The sequence below is a fragment of the Marmota flaviventris genome, chromosome 2 (genome assembly GCF_047511675.1).
Source record: "Marmota flaviventris isolate mMarFla1 chromosome 2, mMarFla1.hap1, whole genome shotgun sequence".
NCBI lineage: Eukaryota > Metazoa > Chordata > Mammalia > Rodentia > Sciuridae > Marmota > Marmota flaviventris.
This window is the reverse complement of record NC_092499.1, coordinates 12,157,300-12,177,586: the sequence shown is the minus strand read 5'-3', so window position 1 is coordinate 12,177,586 and position 20,287 is coordinate 12,157,300. Positions and strand designations below refer to the sequence as shown.

General features: G+C 37.1%; 1 protein-coding gene across 3 annotated transcripts in view; it reads left to right on the top strand.

The window, feature by feature from the left end:
• The window catches only part of Unc79 (unc-79 homolog, NALCN channel complex subunit), a 216,084-nt gene that overhangs the window by 56,340 nt on the left and 139,457 nt on the right, over positions 1-20,287 (top strand). For all 3 annotated transcript variants that reach the window (XM_071606555.1, XM_027931618.3, XM_071606553.1), the window contains exons 9-11: positions 11,831-12,060; positions 13,789-13,960; positions 15,327-15,557. In XM_071606555.1, coding sequence (XP_071462656.1) covers positions 11,831-12,060; positions 13,789-13,960; positions 15,327-15,557 — 633 coding nt within the window. The remainder of the gene's footprint in view (positions 1-11,830; positions 12,061-13,788; positions 13,961-15,326; positions 15,558-20,287) is intronic.

Below are 20,287 nucleotides of genomic sequence, written 5' to 3'. Positions count from 1 at the left end.
AACTGTGCACACCTTATAGCTTTCTGAAGTCTTAACAAAGAATCTTCTATTAACAGAGCACACTCTTGATTTGATCTTGATCCTGAGGCCTTTTTTTGAGATTTTTTTAATAAGTTTGAAAGACTATGATATGAAGGTTGTATTTTTCTTGTTTTGTGATGCTGAATCCCTGTGCATGCTTCAGAAATGTTCTGCTACTGAGTTACCTCCCCAGATCAAGTTTTATTTTCCTAATCAGTATGTCTTCTGGTGTCATACCTAACATATTTGAAACCCAAATTAGATAATTTTTTAACACTTCTCTTTGCATGACAAATTTATTTTTAGTAATAAGATTTAAATTAGCACATTTTATTATTCACCCTTTAATAAATGTTATATTGTATAGGAAAGTTAATTTGGATAGCTTCCATTAAGTTCATAATAGTTCAGAATTGTTTGAACTTGCTTTGGGCACACTTTTTGCCTCTAACTTTTTGGTATGACATATTCCTACCATTAAATAGTAGGTTTGAAATAAATAATGTTAGTATCATGATTGAAAGTTAAAGACCTTGATTTATTTCAGTTCTGTCATTATGAGACCAGTTGGAACTGCATATATTTCTTGGCTTGCATGGGGTTATATCCTGAAAAACCATCATAATATGAAAAAGCATTTAATACATTTAGCTTGTCAAATATCATAGCTTAGCCTAGACCACCTTAAATGTGCTCAGAATACTTATATTAGCCTACAATTGGTGGCAAAGCCACCTAACACAAGGTCTATTTTATAATAAAGTATTAAATATCTCATATAATATATTGAATACTGTACTGAAAGTGAAACAGAGATTGGTTATGTGGGTATACTTTCTCACCAAATTAAAAAAAAAAAATTAGATTGAGCCACTCTAGAGTTGGGAACTGTTTGTGTTTATTTGTGTCTAAAATTCAAAGCAGTAAAACAGAGTGACTGGAGTGAATATTTGAAAACTGCACCCAGGTCAATCTGTATCTAAGGGGAAATCTCTTCAGTTTACTATGGAAATGAATGCATATAATTGAGTGCACCATCATTCCTATACAGCTGGCAATAAGGGCTATAGATGTCAAAGTAGACACTGGAAATTTATTGTAAGGCTGTACATCTGTTGCTAACATTAGTGATATTCATGTCTCCACCCCCTTTCTTTTCAGAGGTGCTAGAAAGTGATTGGGACACTTCAGGTTCACAGAGTAGAGACCATGGTGCTCGGCAATACTCCCAACTTAGCCAAGTAACAGCAAATCTCTTCTTACACATGATTTAGCCCCATCTAAGCCTCAAAAATACTTTAACACATAGAATAGAGGAGACAAAACCCCCAAATCAAGGAGGAACAACTAGAGGGGGACCTCAGGTCCCACTCCTGGACATCTACTCATACATCAAAAACGGAGAGACGTCCCAGAACAAAAAAGATGACTACACACAAAAGGACACATGCATAAAAGAGAAGGGGGCACTCATTTCAATCAATACACAAATCCAATATTTTCTTAAAAATATATTTATTTATTTATTTTTATGTGGTGCTGAGAATTGAACCAAGTGTCTCACACGTGTGAGGCAGGCGCTCTGCCACTGAGCTGCAGCCCTAGTCCCAAATCCAAGATTTTTGAAAACATGAGGAAATAGGCAAATAATCTCCCCCCAAATTCATTATCCCCCAACAAAGAATCCCACAGTTATGGATGAAATTCCACTGATTATTAAAATGTTCATTAAACTAAGAGAAGATTTAAGGAATGAACTAAGAGATCAAATACAGGAGATGAAAGGCCATTTCAATAAATAGAGATAATGAAAAGAAACCTATCAAAAGGAAATCCTAAGGAAGTACATTTCTTTACAGAGCTGTGTCATACCATCCTTTGGGCTCTCTGCTAGAAAAGTGGAATGAAGTCTCAAATAATTGCCTTTTTAATTGTATCCTCAGGTATTATAGATGTAGGACAGTACTGTATCATACTCTGTGAATGTAAAACCTCTTGTACCTGCTTTATAATACATAGTAGTGAATGTACTTTATTAGAGCTGTTTTTAATGATGTTACTCTAGAATGTTTTCTTTTCAGATGATGATTGAGAAGCTAATATAAAGTGGTTAAAAAAAAAAAGAAATGAAACCTATCAGAACTCCTAGAAGACACAAGGAATCAAGATTCACTTGAAAGCATCACCAACAGATTAGATTGCATAGAAAACAGAACTTCACACCTTGAAGATAGAACTTAAGGCCTTGAAGATGGGATATATGAACTTGAATACTCAGTATGTAATAAAGGAAAAAGAAAAAGGACCATGATCAGAATATATAAGAACTCAAGGAACAAACCTGAGAGTCATTGGGATAGAAGAGAACATGGAGATACAGGCTGGATGCGTTGAGAATATTTTCAGTTAGATAGTAACAGAAAAATTTCCCCATATTAGAAATGAGATAGACATCCACTTATAGGAAGCATACAGGACACCAAACAGAAAAGGTCAAAACAACTTCTCTAAGACACATCATAATTAGAATGCCTAACATGTAAAATAAGGAAAGAATATTAAAAGTTGCAAGAGAAAAGTACCAGGTCATATTTAGCGGCAAACCAATAAGTCTCACTTCTGACTTCTCAACTGAGATCCTAAAATCAAGAGGGCCTGGAATGAGACATTTCAAGCTCTAAAAGCAAACAATTTCCAGCCATGACTGCTATATCCAGCAAAGCTACCTTTCAAAATAAAAACTTTCCGTGACAAGGATAAACTAAAAGATCCATGATCACTAAATCAGCACTACAAAGAATACTTGAAGATATACTGCACATAAAGGGACCCAAAACAAACCCCAAAGTTCTCAAATAGATGAAGATCAATAGAAGAGCAACAAGCTAAATGAAAATAAAGATGGAATTAAATACAGCAAATAAACCGAAATGGCATAAAACAACAAACACATATTTGTGGTAACACTGAATGTAAATGGTCTCAACTTTCCAATTAAAAGAAATATATTAGCAGAATGGATTAAAAAACAAATCCAACTATATTCTGTTTTCAGGGGACTCATGTCATGAGCAAAGACACCCACAGACTGAAAATAAAATGATGAGAAAAAAATATTCCATGCAAGGAAGCAGGAGTAGTTATTCTCATTTGACAAAGTAGATTTTGAGCAAAAATTAATCAGAAGAAACAGAGAAGGCCACTGTATATTGGTAATTGGAATAATGCAGCAAGAAGATATAATGATAATAAATATATATATCCCAAATTTTCAGTGTTCCTAATTAGACACACACATACACACATGAACACAATACTTCTTGACATTAAATCTCAGATAGAACTGAATAATACTGATTGATTTCAATACCCTTGTCACCAATAGACAGATCATCCAAAATATAAAATCAATAAAGATATCTTTGGCCTAAATAATACTGTAAATCAAATGAATCTAACACATATCTACCAAATATCTCATCCCAAGAAAGCTGGATTTACTTTCTTATCAGCAGCTCATGGATCTTTTCCAAAATAGACCACATTCAAGGTCACAGTGTAAGTCTTAGTAAATATAAAAAAATTGACATATCCCTTGCATCCTATCAGATTATAATGGAATAAAACTAGAAATCAATAGCAAGAAAAAAATAATAGAAACCACATAAACACATGAATATCAAATAATGAATCATAGAAGAAATGAGAGAAGAAATCAAGAAATTCTTTGAAACAAATGAGAACAGAGATAAAACATATAAAAATCTCCAGGACAGTAGTTCTAAGAGCAAAATTTATAGCACTGAGTGCTTGCATTAAAAAAAATAGATCTCAAATAGATTTATTTGAGAATAAATAAGCTTATGCTTTACCTCCATGCTTTAGAGAAGGAAGAATGAACTAATTCCAAATCAGTAGAGACAGGAAACAAGTAATATCTGGGCCAAAATTAGTGAAATTGAGAATAAAGAAACAATACACAGGATCAGTGCAACAAATTCTTTGAAAAGATAAGTAAGACTGATAAACTCTTAGCCAAACTAACCAAAAGAAAGAGAAGACTCAAATAAACAAAATAAGAGATGAAAGGAGATATTACCACACACACTGCTAAAATCCAGAGGATCACTAGGAACTATTTTGAAAATTTATACTCCAATAAACTGAAAAATCCAGAAGACATTGACAAGTTTCTAGACACATATGACTTGTCCAGATTGAACTAGGAAGATATAGAAAACCTAAGCAGACCGATATAAAATAATGAAATTGAAACGGCAATTAAAAACCTTCCAACAAAAAAAATTCTAGGACCAGATGGATTGTCAGCTGAGTTTTACCAGACCTTTAAAGAAGAACCAGCACCAATCTTTCTCAGAATTTTCCAGGAAATAGAAAAGGAAGGAGCACTTCCAAGTACATTCTACGAAGCCACTATAACCCTGATACAAAACCAGAAAAAGATACATGAAGGAAATAAGACCAAAGATCAATAGCAATTATGAATATAGATGCAAAACTCTGTAATATAATATTAGCAAACTACATTAAAAAATACATGAAAAAGATAACATACCACAATCAATTGGGTTTCATCCTAGGTTGGTTCAACATAAGCAAATCAATAAAAGCGATTCACTTCATAAATAGAATTAAGGACAAGAATTATATGATCATCTCAATCGATGCAGAACAGGCTTTGAAGAAACCCAGCCCTCATTCATGTTGTAAATGCTGGAGAAACTAGGAATAGAAGAAACTTACCTCAACATTATAAAGGATATATATGATAAACCCAAAGCCAATGTCATACTGACTGAATATAAACTACAAACATTTCTTCTAAAATCAGGAACAAGACAAGGATATCCACTTGCACCACTTCTATTCAATGTAGTTTTTGAAACTCCAGCCAGAGCAATCAGGCAAGATAAGGAAATTAAAGGTATATAAATAGGAAAAGAGGTCATCAAATTTTCTGTTTGCCAATGATATGATTCTACATCTAGAAGACCCAAAAATCTCCACTAGAAGACTTCTAGAGCTGAAAAATGAATTTGGCAAAGTAGGATACAAGGTCAGCATTCATAAATCAGTAGCTTTCCTATACTTCAGTATTGATTATGTTGAGAAAGAAGTTAGGAAAACTGTCCCATTCCCAATAACAAAAAACAAAAAACCAACAAAACAACAAAACCTTGGGAATTAATCTAATCAAGGAAGTAAAAGATCTCTACAATGAAAATTGAAGAACACTGAAGGAAGAAATTGAAGACCACCTTGGAAGATGGAAAGACCTCCCGTGTTCTTGGAGAGGAAGAATTAATATTGTCAAAATGATCATACTACCAAAAGCAACATACATATTCAGTGTAATCCCCATAAAAATGCCAGTGACATTCCTCACAGAACTAGAAAAAAACAGCCCTAAAATTCATTTTAAAGAATACGAGAGACAGAATAGTCAAAGCAATCCTAAGCAAAAAGAGCAATGCAGGAGGCATCACAATGCCTGATCTCTAATTGTACTGCAGAGCTATAGTAACAAAAACATCATGACATCAGCATTAAAATAGACACGAAGGCCAATGGACTAGAATAGGAGACAGAGATAAACCCACATACCTAACAGTCATCTGATATTTGACCAAGATGACAAAAATATATGTTGAAGAAAAGATAGCCTTTTAAACAAATGGTTTTGGGAAAACTGCATATCTATATGTAGAAGAATGAAACTACATCCCTATATCTCACCCTGCACAAAAGTCTAATCAAAGTGGATCAAAGATTTTGTAATTAGACCAGAAACTTTGCAACTGCTAGAAGAAAACATAGGGTCAACACTCCATCATATTGGTGCAGACACTAACTTCCCTTCTTTAAGAAGACCCTGAAGTTCAAGAAATAAAGCCAATAATTAAGAAGTGGGGTGCCATCAAATTAAAAAGTTTCTGCACAGTAAAGGAAATGATTAATTAAGTTAAGATAGAGCCTATAGAATTGGAGAAAAGCTTGGTCAGCTATTCCTCTGATTAATATCCAGAATATATAAATAACTAAAAAAGTATAATAGCAAAACAAAGAAAGAAACAAAAACCCAAATAACACAGCCTGGCATGGTGAACTCACACCTGTAATCCCAGCAGTCGGGAGGCTGAAACAGGAGGATCACAAGTTCAAAGCCAGCTCCAGCAATGGTGAGGCACTAAGGACTTAGTGAGACCCTGTCTTTAAATAAAATACAAAATAGGGTTGGGGATGTGGCTCAGTAGTTGAGTATCCCTGAGTTTAATCCCGACACTCCCCCCAAAAAAACCAAATAACTCAATTAATAAGTGGACCAAAGAACTAAACTTCGACTTTTCTCCACAGAAGAAACATAAATGGCCAACAAATATACAAAAAGGTGTTCAGCATCTCTGGCAATCAGGGAAATGCAAATCAAAACACATCAAGATTATATCTCACTCCAGTTAGAATGGCAGTTATCAAGAATACAAATGCTGAGGAGAATGTGGGGGGGAAAGATATGTTCATGCATTGTTGTGGGGACTGCAATGAGTACAACTGCTCTGGAAAGCAGTATGGAGATTCCCCAAAAAACTAGGAGTGGAACCATCATATGACCCAGCTATTCCACTATTTAGTATTGATCCCAAAGACCTACACTCAGCATATGATAGTAATATAGCTACTTCAGTATTTACAGCAGCTTAATTCACAATAGCCAAATTATGGAACCAGCCCAGATGCTAGATGCATGGATAAAGAAAATGTGGTATTCATATACAATGGAGTTTTACTTAGCCATAAAGAAGAAAGAAATTATAGCATTTGCCAGTAAATGGATAGAAATGGAGAACACCATGCTAAGTGAAATAAGACCAGACTCAGAAAATCAAGGGTTGAATGTTTCCTCTCATATGCAGACTAGGGCAAAATTAGGGGGGAAAAGGTGGATTGACTATCTTAAAGATATAGGGAAGATCAGTGAAGTGGAAGAAGGAGGGAGGGAGGAGAGCCAGTATATATGACCACGTGCATAAATTGATATGCCACAGTGAATTCCACTTTTATGTGTATGTAGAGAGCATAAATCAAAATTAAATAAATGAATGAGGGAAAAGAGGATCCTAGAATAGAGGAAGGAGAATATGGGTGGGGAAGAGAGGAGAGAACAAAGGGGGTGGGAGAATGGGACTGAAATGGGGTAAATCAAATTCCACGCATATATGCTTTTGTCAAAATGAAGCCAGTTATTATGTATAACTATAATGCTCTAATACAAAATAAAAATTATTTTTGGAAGAAATATTTTGTTGCTGATACTGTTTAGAATTGATGTTGCGCTATGATAAAGAGAGTAACTTTTAGTTATCTTTTATATATATGTATAAATATTTTATATACATAAATAAATATGCATTTATTTATTTTGTAGGCATAATAAGAAATTACTCAAAACGTGGCAGCATAAAACAAGCCCTGAATTATGTTCACAGATTCTGTGGGTCAGAGTCTTGGAGAGGGCATAGTGGAGATAACCTGTCTCTGAATGTTTGGGGCCTCATCTGGGAAGACTTGAGTACCTGGAACTGGAATTATCTAGAGGCTTCCAGGTCATGTTTGGGCTATGGGATGAAATGACTAGAAGACATGGTTAGTGGGTTCTGTTGACCAGAGACCTAAACATGGAGCCTCTCCATGTGGTTTGGCCAGAGTTCCAGGAGGACTATCCTGATGAGGAGGCTTCTAGAGAGAATGTTTCAAGATAGCCAGATGCAAACCACATATCTTTGGCATTGAGAGTCACATAAGCATCACTTCTGCCATGCTGTTTTTTTTTTTTTTTTCCTCTCCCATTCCTGGGGATTGAACTCTTGGCCTCAAACATGTTAGGCAAGTGCTTTACCTTTGTGCTACATCTCTAGCTTTTAAGAAAAAAAATTGTTGAGTCAGGGTCTTGCTAGGTTTCCCAGGCAGGCCTTGAATGATTCTCCTGCTTCAGCCTCCTGAGTAGCTAGAATTACAGGAATGTACTGCCATTCCCAGCCTGCAGTATTTTGTTGATTAAAGCAGTTGCAACCCCATCCAGATTCAAGGAATGGAAATAAACTCCACTTATTGATGAGAGGAGTGTCTAGTATATTACCCTGCCGGACACTCGTCTCATTATTTCCACATCACTCCTGTAGAAACACTCTTCTGCCGAATGAGGGAATGAGAGTCATACTGAGAGTCAGCAGAGTACACGGCATCTGTTTGTTATTCCCTAGTCTAAATTCCTGGGAGTTGATTTCTTGGCTGTTAGCGCCACTGTCTGGGAGATACCCATCTTTTTTTCCTATAAAAAGTAGCCTGTTTTAGTAGTCATATTAGTTTACTTTTTCATCACAAAAATGTGGAATTTCAAAAACATCTTTTTTGAGGCTCTCAGTATGTATTTCTTTCAGTCCACATTGATATAATTGCATTAAAAACATTGTGGCCTTTAATGTAGCAGTTTATAAACCTACTTCAGTAGGCACAAGTTAAATGCACAAACCTGTCTGAGATAAATTCTTTTATATTGTTGAGTCTGTGAGGCAGCTGGGAATAATGCCTTTAAGATTCTTAGAATCCCTACTATTTAATGGAGAGTATGGTGAAACTTATACCTCTGAGTCTCAGAGTGGCTTGCTCTACAGTGATGTATACATGCTATAAAATACAGGTTTCCTTTTTCTAGCTTCCAAAGACCATTTTCCTCACTGCCTTTTTAAACCTCTTCCAGTTTGCATCATTTCATGTTTGACTGCTTTTCTAGATTCCACCGCTGCCTGGTTCCAACACCAATGCTACATATTTTTAACTTATGCTATGGCTGCACCTTACTTCTGGAGATATTTTCTATTATGGCATAAAAAACATATCATCTTGTTATAATAGCTACTTATTTGTGTTCACAGTTCTGTAGACTGGAAATTTGACCTGGATTAACTGGGCAATTCTTCTGGTCTTGTCCAGACTCATATGTGCAAGCATTGTCATTCAGTGGGCAGGCTGGGAGTTGGCTGGCCCCAGATATCCTAACCCTCATGTCGGGGGCATCAGCTGGGATTGCTGGAAGGGCTGGAACACCCTCTCTTCTTGAGGCATCTCATCCCCAGGAGGCTAGTCTTGATAGTTCCTACAAGGCAGCAATGTCCCAAGAGAGCAAGAGTGGTGGGTACAAGACCTCTTGACACAGAAGCTTGAAGTCACACACTGTCACATCTGATATATTCCAGTAGTTAAAAGCTAGTCCCAAGGCCATCTCAGATTCAGGAGGAGGGGAAATAGACTCTATCTATTGGTTAAAAAAAGTTGGAAGGGCCTCTAGATAACAGGGACTAGAATGAGGCATGACATAAGGAGTCACTGTCTGCTGTTTGAATATGGGTGAACACAAACAGTAGGACAAAATGAAAAAGCAAATGGGCAAGTGGTCAACAGTAATGGCCACAAGTAAGCATTTATTTGAGGAATAAGTGTTATGCTAGGCATATAATGGACATCTCATATTTTCTTGTTGTATCCATAATACATCTATGAACCTACTGGATTTCTTTCTGATGTCATCTTTATTTATATAACTCAGTCTTTTGGAAGGGTTGTGGACATTTCCCTTTCTTTGTATATCTGAATTGTCCATTCTACGTAAGCCATAGCAAAATGTCACACTGATCATAAATAATTATAATAAGAAAAGTTCCCTTTCTTGTACATAGTGAATCAAGAAATCTATAGCAAAAAGTCAGAAAATTTGGAAATGATATTAGGATTTGGATGGCATTTGGGCAGTAGAAAATAGGATGGGAACTAGTAGACCTTAACTCAGGGTCATATTATATATAGCCAATAACTGCCAACTGCTCATGTCCACATCCTCTTGTTTGTGTAACAGTGGAACTCCTGTGGGACTAAAGACTAATTATCACTGTCTTGGTCTCTCTGGGCTGCCACAACACAATACCATAGACTGGGTGCTTACAAACAAGCCTCAGCAGATTTAATGTCTGGTGAGGGCCTGTTTCTCATACGTGGTACCTCTTGTTGCCTCCTCTCGTGAAGTGGGAATGAACTTGCTCTCCTGGACCTCTTTTAAAAGGCCACTATTTCCAGTCATGCAGTGTAGCCCTCGTGACCATTTAATTACCTTTTAAAGGCCCCACTACTAATATCATCACCCTGGAGGTTAAGATTTCAGTATAGGAAATCCTCCCTATATTTTAGGGGGAGGGTTGTGCAATAAACATAACTAACTGAGAGGAAAAAAATCAACACCAGAATACATCCTGATACATGTGGTTCAGCTGGTAGAGTGGTATGTTTGGTGGGTGAACAGAAGGAGCCCCAAACCAATAATTCATGTACTTCCAAAGGGAAACTGTGAGGTGAAAGAGATGTTGATCTCAGGAAAAACAATCCATTCAGGCTGATTTGGATGCCAAAGAAGATAAGGAGTCACAACAAATGATTTTTTTTTAGGAGTCACAACAAATGATTTTTTCACCCCAGAATTATTAGTAAAAAGAAAATACACTAGAAATATTTTAAACTCTTAAGACAATAAAGATGTAGCTACCCGATGAAGAGCTTGATATTTTGTAAAATACAGGGGCTGATGATGTATTGGTCTGATTCCTATTTGGAACTGAGTTTCTAGCACTAGATCCAGAGTCAGCAGCCTTATGATCAAAGTGTAACAAACTTTGCTTTGAGATGGTGGTTCCCATGACGATTCATTAGTGTTGACAGTTCTATGTAGGTTTTGGGCTTGCTTTCTTCTTTCCATCTCCCATGGGGATATCTGTTCTGGAGCGTTCTCAAAGCTTTGCCAACCTCTGAGTTCTTAAAGATGACATGTCCCAGAAGTGTTCACATCTTTACAAGCACCATTGAAAGGCTGAAGAGCTCTGACATTGAACATGTGGTGGAAGCATCATAACAGGCTCAAGGCATGTGTTTTTTTGACCATTTGTTTTTGATGTCGGAGTGTCCTGCCTGGTCCTCAGATTGCTTTCCTTGGATGCTGCCTAATTTCTGGCCTCCTGTCAGGGCAGCTCTGACAACAGCCCCCTGAGCTTAGGAATCTATTTGCTGCACCACCCGACTCCCACCCCCCCACCACACCATCACTTCATCTGTTGATGCTTCCTGTGGTTGATTTCAGCAGCTGATTCTGTGAACGGTTCTGGCTGTGTTTTGGCATGTCCTGTAGTGTCCACTGACACGTTCTTCAGGTCTTCAGAGTGTGTTGGTGAGAGTGAGAGGCTTGCTTTAGGGCCATCAACTCAGCACAGCACGGCCCCTTCCTGTCCTTGAATGCAACAAGGACAGACTAGCTGCTGTGGAAATCTGCTCTTCCAGTGGCGGATAAAATAATTTTGAAAGAGTTTATTCCGGGAGTTAAATTCTTCCTTTCCTACTCTGATGTGCTCTCTCTAAACCACAGTTCTAATTTTTCTTTATATTTCTGTTGAAAACTCTTGAATCATTAACTCCAAATAATCCTGAAAGTGTCCTCATCCCCTGGCTTTTCAGTACAGTTCTACTGATCTCTGGAATGTATCTTACCCTCTCACTAGAAGACACCTTTCACCTTTCTTTTTGACTACAACTGGAATCTAACTGATTAGAGAATAACCTGCATTTTGGAAACCAGCAGTACTTTGAAATGAGCTGTTAACTTCCGGTGGTCCCTTAAGTTTCCCATTATTTTAGTTCTTAGCCAAGTTTACCTAAGGGATCAGTTTTTAACTGATTTCACCACTTCTGCTTCTAGAACTGCAGTTCCCACGTTAGAAGAGCAGTCGTCACCTGCTTTTCCGCAGGGTGCTGCGGTCGTCACGGAAACAGGCCTGTTCGGTACTGCAAAAGATGCCACTCGAATCATCACAGTAATGAGGTGGGGGCCGCGGCGGAGACCCACCTCTATCAGACCTCGCCGCCCCCGATCAACACGCGGGAGTGCGGTGCCGAGGAGCTGGTCTGCGCAGTGGAGGCGGTGATTAGGTAACGCAGCTAGCCAGAGGTGTCTCTGACTGATTCCATTGCAATTCTTATTCAGTCCTGCGTCCGCACTGACCTTGGTGCACCGAGAAGCTTACATCCAACCCAAGTTCAGATGCCCGCAGTCTAGCAGCTCACCTTCCTGCAGAGTGGCCACGATGATGCTTTCAATTGTGAATTCAATAAATATTTTTGTCCAATGCCAGGTACAGGCCAGGCATTGCACTAGGCACTTGAGAGACAGAATTGTCTTCTAATTACTCAGGCAGGGACTAGAAGAACTTACAAGTTTGTAATTGTGAACCACTCTAGTGAGCAATGACAGCCCTGAGCCAGGGGTAATAGGTAACTGGAGACCTCATCAGAGATAGGGATGCCTGCCTTGAGTGACAGCAGCATTAGCCAGTCAGGAGGGCAGCAAAGCCACAGGAACAAATCTTTTGCATGTGAGTGAGAAGTGGGGGAAGGACTCCAAGTTCTGTGGTACTGGGGTCAAGCTTGAGGCCCAGGAATTGAGACAGGGCCTGATCTGAAGGCTACAGGGGTTTTCTCCTTCTATTAGATGAAGGAGAAATCAGCATTTGAAATGATAATCTCTATACTTGTTCTTCTTATTCTTTTAAAAATATACGTAATATCCAAGGAAGCAAGACTAAAAACAAAACAAAAACACCACTGTTAGAATGTAAGTTTTAAGGACAGAGAGGGTCTTTTCTATTTCTCTTATCCCAGCGGTTGACACAGAGTAGAAATGTTTGTTAAATCAAGCATCATGGCAAGTTTGGAAATAGAAAACAAAACAAACAAAACCAAACAGCCATACTGTCATAATGGTTAGTTTTGCACATCATCTAGTTTCATTCAAATTCAAGTTTTATTTATATAACTCTAATCACAGTGAATCTGCCGCTCTTTTTGATACAACATTATATAATTAGCTCTTTCAGTGTTGTGAAGTTCCGTATTTATCACTTTTTAGTGAATACATCATATTCATCTAGATATAACTTATTTACTTCCACCATTAGATATTTAGATTGCATCTAATTTTTCAAATTTTATAAAGAACTCTTCAGTATGTTTGTGCATAATGTTCTTCCTTTATTTTCTTAGGGTAGATTACCAGATGTGGGTTAACTAATCAAAGGGTCTGAATATTTTAATTGTTCTTGATAATTTACTAAATTGCTTTCCAAAGCATGTATATGAATTTACAATGCCAACAGTGTATATGAAGTTATTAGTTTTTGCTAAACCCTTATCAACATTATTATTTTTAAAGTTGTTATTTGTTTAGCAAATTGAAAAGGAGTCTTCATTGTATTACTTTCAGGTCTTTGAATACCAAATATTGAATATTTTTCCATTTGGATACAGGTGCTCAGTTTCTCCTTGTATCATACATTTCCTATCTACATGGCCTTCATGGTAGACATGAAGAAGAATGGACTCACAGTAGGATGGTTGGTGAACCAGAAATTAGAGACATCAGTTCTGCTTTTTTATAATTGATGGGAGGCAGTAGCCTGGTTGTGCCTCAGTTTGTTTGTTCATCTTTGAAATGGGAATAGAGTATAAAATAGTAAAAAAAAAATGAAATTAGGCTTCTTGGAGTAATTCACACCAATTTAAAGGAGGTGATCTGTGATGCTTGAATTAATTGCTCTGGATAGGTTATGATTTGCAGTGTGTTTTTCCATAATCTAATTTGAAATCACCCCATTTTGTCAGCTTATTGAAAGAAGCCGAGTTCCATGCTGAGCAGCGGGAACATGAGTTGAATCGCCGGCGGCAGCTGGGCCTCTCCTCTTCCCACCATTCCCTGGATAATGCTGACTTTGATAACAAGGACGATGATAAACACGACCAGAGGCTGCTTAGTCAATTTGGAATATGGTTCTTAGTAAGAAAAAGAAGTTAACTATTCTCTGCTTTCTTGTTTTTTATTGCACTGATGAGGGATTTCTCCTGTTCTTTTGAAAGGAGTAAATACTAAATATTGAAAAATTATCTTAGTGCTTATAAATTAATCTTAGGGCTGTATACTTTGAGGTGCAGTGGCTGTCAGCTCTGGGTTGCCCATTATATTTACCTAAGAAAATGTTTAAAAACTAACAGTGTCTAGATCTTACCTATAGTTCTGGAAATGTTTTAAAAAGCTCCCTGGTTGACTTTAATAAACACTCAGGCATTGAAACCTGCAATGTCACGGCCTTGCCTGGTTGAAATGCACTTTCTTGACAAGGTGCAAATGGGAAACTTGCTAGTATGGATTGTAAAGTACTGGGTTCAACATAATTTACAGATAACTTACATCCTTTCTTTCATGTACATGAAATTTTTCTTGAAAGCCGTTTCTATGGAGCTTTATGTATATTTAAGTCAGGTTCTTGTAAACTACAGAAATCACAGCCAAACTTACACAAGGAATCAGTGATAGCAACTGACTGATTCCATTGCAACTCTTATTCAGTGGAGATTAACCATATAGATCTAAAACCTGAAGCCAGCCAAATGCACTGATTGTGCAGAGAAAGCAGGCTTTTATTTATTAATTTATTTTGCTGGCTACAGACATGGATTAAGTCTCCATAGTGATGTGTTTCTTTTATGCTTGCACACAGTTTCCTGAAAAAGTCTTTACCAAATTGGGATTTAATTGTTGATTTTGCATGTCTTGCTTCCAAGAACTTGTTATCTAATAATACCATGGCTACTATTGCTGGGAACTCTGAGGGCAGGGGCAGTGCTTTCTTTACTTTTTGTATTCTTGTACCCTGCTACAATACTGAATAAAAGATTATCTCCAAATGAATGAATAAATGATTTTTTTTTTAAAAAATCTACTTATAATATGGTAATAAAGTAGGGGCCTCAAAGTATTAGAATTATTACTGCTACAAAATTCTTACCTAAATCTGATCATGTTAGAAATGAAATGTATGTATATTATTTTTCTTTGAAGATATTCATGAAATAGCACTTCATGGACTTAATTTTTGGAAGCATTATCTAGCTAGGTTATGTAATAGATTTCTTGTAGGAAAAAAATGCTATTGGAAGGCAGAATCTTGAGGGGACATTATTGTTGCACTCCATCTGTCCCTGTAGAGAGGAACATAATTTCTGGATAAATGATCATCATTTATAAAACTGCCTGTTTCAAATAGATTTTCTGGAACATTTTTTTTTTTTGCCTGTAAATGTACATGCAGTAATTTTGTAATGAAGGATGGAGACTGAACAAGTGTCTACTCTTTCTGCCCCAGGTGAGCCTGTGCACACCCAGTGAGAACACGCCTACAGAAAGTTTGGCCCGGCTGGTGGCCATGGTATTTCAGTGGTTTCACTCCACAGCATACATGATGGATGATGAAGTTGGAAGCTTGGTAGAAAAACTGAAGCCACAGTTTGTCACCAAGTGGTTGAAGACAGTATGTGATGTTCGCTTTGATGTCATGGTCATGTGCCTTCTTCCCAAACCCATGGAATTTGCCAGGGTAAGTGGAGGCCAATAGCTTGAACCTTGTTAGGGAGGAGGGCTCAGGGAGAAGCACCACCTTGACTGTCAGAATGTTGTCATTGTGGACAGAGGAGTAGCATCTCTCTTTCATCTTTTTAATTCTGACCAATAGCCAAAGAAGTTTAATAAGTGCATCTTCTGTGATGTGCTGCTTTGATGTTGGTTTGGGATATGGAAGAATGAATGGCAAAATGGATTTTTGAGGTATCTTTAAGAATTTAAGAAAGCATTCTCTCTTGACATTGCTGAATATATCTTTTAAGAAACAACCAGCCTGGAGTGGTGGCACATGCCTGTAATCCCAGTGGCTTGGGAGGCTGAGGCAGGAGGATCGAGAGTTCAAAACCAGCCTCAGCAATTTAATGAGGCCCTAAGCAACTCAGCAAGACCCTGTCTCTAAATAAAATACAGAAAGGTCTGGGCATGTGGCTCAGTGGTAAAGGGCATCTAGGTTCAATCCCTGGTACCAAAAAACAACCAACAGCATTCACAGCTTTTTCTGTGGGGTTGCTAGGGCTTAGTCCTTTCCTGGCTTAGTCTGTGGAAAGGCTACTATTGAAGAAGAGGGACTTTCTGTGGTTCCATGTATATTTCTAAAGACGGTGGTACAGTTCCTGCACTGCCATTTGAAATTCCAAAACTGCTCAGAGACTGCCAGAACACTTCTATTTTCCCAGTTTAGGGGGCAGATTTCTCTGTGAGTACCTTTTGCTTCTCTCAGTGGATCACAGGTTGCAGATGTACAGCTGAGAGCACCTCATATATTTTCAATATGATATAATTTGTGTGTAACCCAGAAAAAATAGATGCCCAAAATCAGTTTTTGGCAGGAATACATGAAATTTTTTTCCAAGTATTTTTTAAATATATTTTTTAGATGTTGATGTACTTTTATTTTATTCATTTTATTTATAGGTGATGCTGAGAATTGAACCCAGTACCTCAGACATGTTAGGCAAGTGCTCTACTATTGAGCTACAGCCCCAGCCCTCTAAGTAGTTTTTAAGTTTTATTTGTAATTTTTTTGTTTCCATTCAAAAAGACCTTTAGGCAGTTTTCAATTTAAAACTGCATTGAAATAGGACACTTAAGGATAAAACAGAACACAGACCATCTGAAGGAGTAGCTTTTATTTGATTTCCAGGACTCAGTGATGTGTGCATTTATCCAGATATACTTCTTTTTTCTTTGGTGCCACCTACTGACTCAATTATAAATTTGAATTTTTACATAATGGAAATTTCCCATTTACTGGAATTCTTTGCCTGTGTTAATATGTTTTCTATTATTATTTCTCTTAGAGTGGTGAAGAATTGGTGTGATCCAACCCAGGAATATGAGAAGAAATTATTATGTTAATAGGAAAACTTTTCTTAATTGGGTCCAGTTTTTGGTGGTCTGAAAGTTAACTGATAATAGAGTAACAGCAGAGAAGACATGGTTTGTTTATGAGTACATGTGGGAGTACTCAATGATGAATTACTCCCCGAATAGACAGAAATAAAAGATTTATATAGCAAACCAAACAAAGGGTTTTTTTTTTTTTTTTTTAGGAGTTGCTGAGATGTTTTGGAAATTTTTTTATTTTTTATTTTTTTGACACTACTGCAGATGGGCAGGAAGTGGCCTGTCTGTATGGCAGCTGAATTCATAGGAAACTCCCTTGGGAGGGAGGTTTATTTTCTGGACTTTGTTTTAGTTCAATATTAGAAATTCAGATAAGGTTTCTTTCTGTTCCTTCTTTAGCTCAAATGTTTTCACTTTAAAATAATCTTGATGCCAATTCTGGGCGTTTGAGTGGATCCTCACCTTTCTTCCTCTGAAACTTCCCTTGAATTTTCACACTTACAAAAGAAGCTAGGTAGATTGCTGTGGAGAGAAGCTTCTAGTTAGGAAATGCGAGGTAAGAGATCTGCACACGGGAAAAAGCATAGATTAGCATGAGGAACAAAAAAGCAAAACAAAGATTAATGATTGTAGTAAATTATAAATCTAGTTTCTGAGTCCAGAGAACAGTAGTTGAGAACATTTTAGATATTGGACAGCCCTTTTTTGTATTTTTATTTAGAGACAGGGTCTCACTGAGTTGCATAGCACCTCACTTTTGCTGGTTCTCCTGCCTCAGCCTCCTGAGCCACTGGTATTACAGGTGTGCACTATCACGCCCAGCAAATCTGTGCAGTCTTGAACATCTAAATACATTAATGTATTTGACTAGTAAACTCAAGAAGATTAAAAATATAATGTTTATCATATGCACTGCTAATAATTCTGAAAAACAGTTGCTTTTATTAAACCAACAATATTAAACGAGTTTTATTTACCAAAGATTTACACAGATCACATAAACTTAACACATTTGAGTCAGTTCCTATGTTTTTGAGACTTTTAGGAATATTTAACTTGTATAAGCACTTAATTTTTGAAACCTATTTATAATAGGGCTCTCTTGTAAAGGATTTTATAAATAATTTGGCAGTACTAGTAGCTAGAGGTAAGAAGAGAGTCCACATATACATAATGTCTATACAAAGACATAGAGAGAGACAAAATAGAGACCTTGCAACTTTCAAAGGAGTACAGACTCACTAGTTTGTGTAAGGTTTGGTCTTCATCTTTGTCTGACTTTTATTTGAATTGTATTCTTGCAGATGGAATAAGTCCTTCCCTGTTCAATGCAAGGGATAAAGCTTTTTTTTTTTTTTAACCAATATTTGTCAGAGAGACCTTTAACTCTTTTTATTTGCCCTGATATGTAGTCTCAGGGAGGTGTGCTAAACCTCAGGTGGTTGTTTTAGTCTAGAGAAGCTATTTTTTTCGCCATGAATACACCTCACTTCTGTAACCCCATCTCTACCTAAACAATGTACTATTTATGGTAGTCTTTTTTTTTGCCCCCAAGTTCTTTTATTTATTTATTAAATTCATTTTTCATTGGTGTATACATATATACACACATATAAATACACACTCATATATATAATCCCCATTTTGTGTGTGTATGTATATATATACACACATATACATATATGTGCGTGAATGTGTATATATATATATATATATATATATATATAATCCCCATTGTATATACAAGTTGGATTCATTGTGGTATGTTTGTACATGGATATAGCATAATTTGGTAGATTTCATCCCTGAATAGATAGGCTAATTTTTCTGAGATGAACTAAGGAAAAAGGCACTGGGTTTTAAAATTTAAGTGTTCTGGGCATGGTGGCATATGTAATCCCAGTGACTCGGGAGGTTGAGGCAGGAAGATCATCGGTTTGAGGCCAGCCTAGACAACTTAGTGAGACCCTAAGAAATTTAATAACACTCTATCTCAAAAAGCTAAAAGGGTAAAAGGGTTGGGGGTGTAGCTCAGTAGTAAATCATCCCAGCATTCAATCCTAGTAACATCCCAGCATTCAATCCCCCCCCCCAAAGTATTAAGGGTATTAATTGGTGTGTATCAGGAAAAATTAATTTATCATATTTTATGTCAAGACGCAGTAGTACAGTAAAGTAACGGGCCTAATTCTGGGGCTTAAGCCAGAGTTCTTTCCCTTGGAGTCTGCATTTTAAAGAGGCTCTCAGGTTCTGTAGGAGATGTCTAAAGTGCCTGCTCTGGGTGTGTCAGGGGCATGTTTGCCAGTTACCAAGTTTTGTGTGGAACAAACAGTGAATTCTCAGGGTACTGTTGAGCTTTTACAAGAAGGCATTTTTAAGGGCAGTCGAAATTACCCGCCCTGAGAGCCTGCAGGTCTTATAGCCAGGCTGAGGTCTAGTTGATGTGAGGTCTCAGGGTGGCTGACTAAGCAGGCAGAGGCGTAGGGCAGCTACTATTTGAACTTTTCTTCTCCCTTAGGGCAGGAAAGTTCCTTTTTGTCCAAACTTTTTACAGTATCTGCAAGTATTGTGTGATGAACAGCAGAAGTTTGAGATTGGTAAGAAAGATGGGTGGCTCAGGGTTACTCCTAGAGCCACATTTCTGTTTTTATAAAGTCAGTAAGGCAAGGACAGTTATTGGGTTTTTTTTTAATATTTATTTTTTAGTTGTAATTGGACATAATACTTTTATTTTATTTATTTTTACATGGTACTGAGGATCGAACCCAGGGCCTCACATGTGCTAGGCAAGCACTCTACCACTGAGCCACAACCCCAGCCAGGACAGTTGTTTTTAATTCTTCAAAGAATTGGGTGGTGGCCTCAATAATAACATTAAGGGGATGGCCTGCTCATCCAACTAAATTATTTTGAATTTGTTTCTTTATATCAGAGAAAAAATTTCCCACTGATATAGAAATGAAGATTCCTATATTCTGGGGCTTTTGGATTTAGAGCTCTATGTTTTGGGAATGTTTTTATAAATTGTTTAACAAAGCCTTTAGAATGTGTTGCTGCCCTCTGAGCAGTTTTACTGTAGTTCAGTTAACCTTCTAGGGAAGGCTTCTAGAACAGTTTCTATCAGAACTTGAACATCAGCCTTCAGCTGGATCATTTGTAGGAAAGGCGTGCAGGGAAGTTTGTAGTGGGTGTGGATCTTAATTTTAGCTCTAAATTTGATTTCTCTTCTTTAATTTTGTTGAGGGAGTCTTTTCGACTAGCCATGGTGCTTTTTTGTTTTGTTCTTTCCATTTGATTCTTTTATATGGGCAAAAGGACATTTGTTCAGTAAGTGCTCTCTAAAAATACTTTTATTTATTT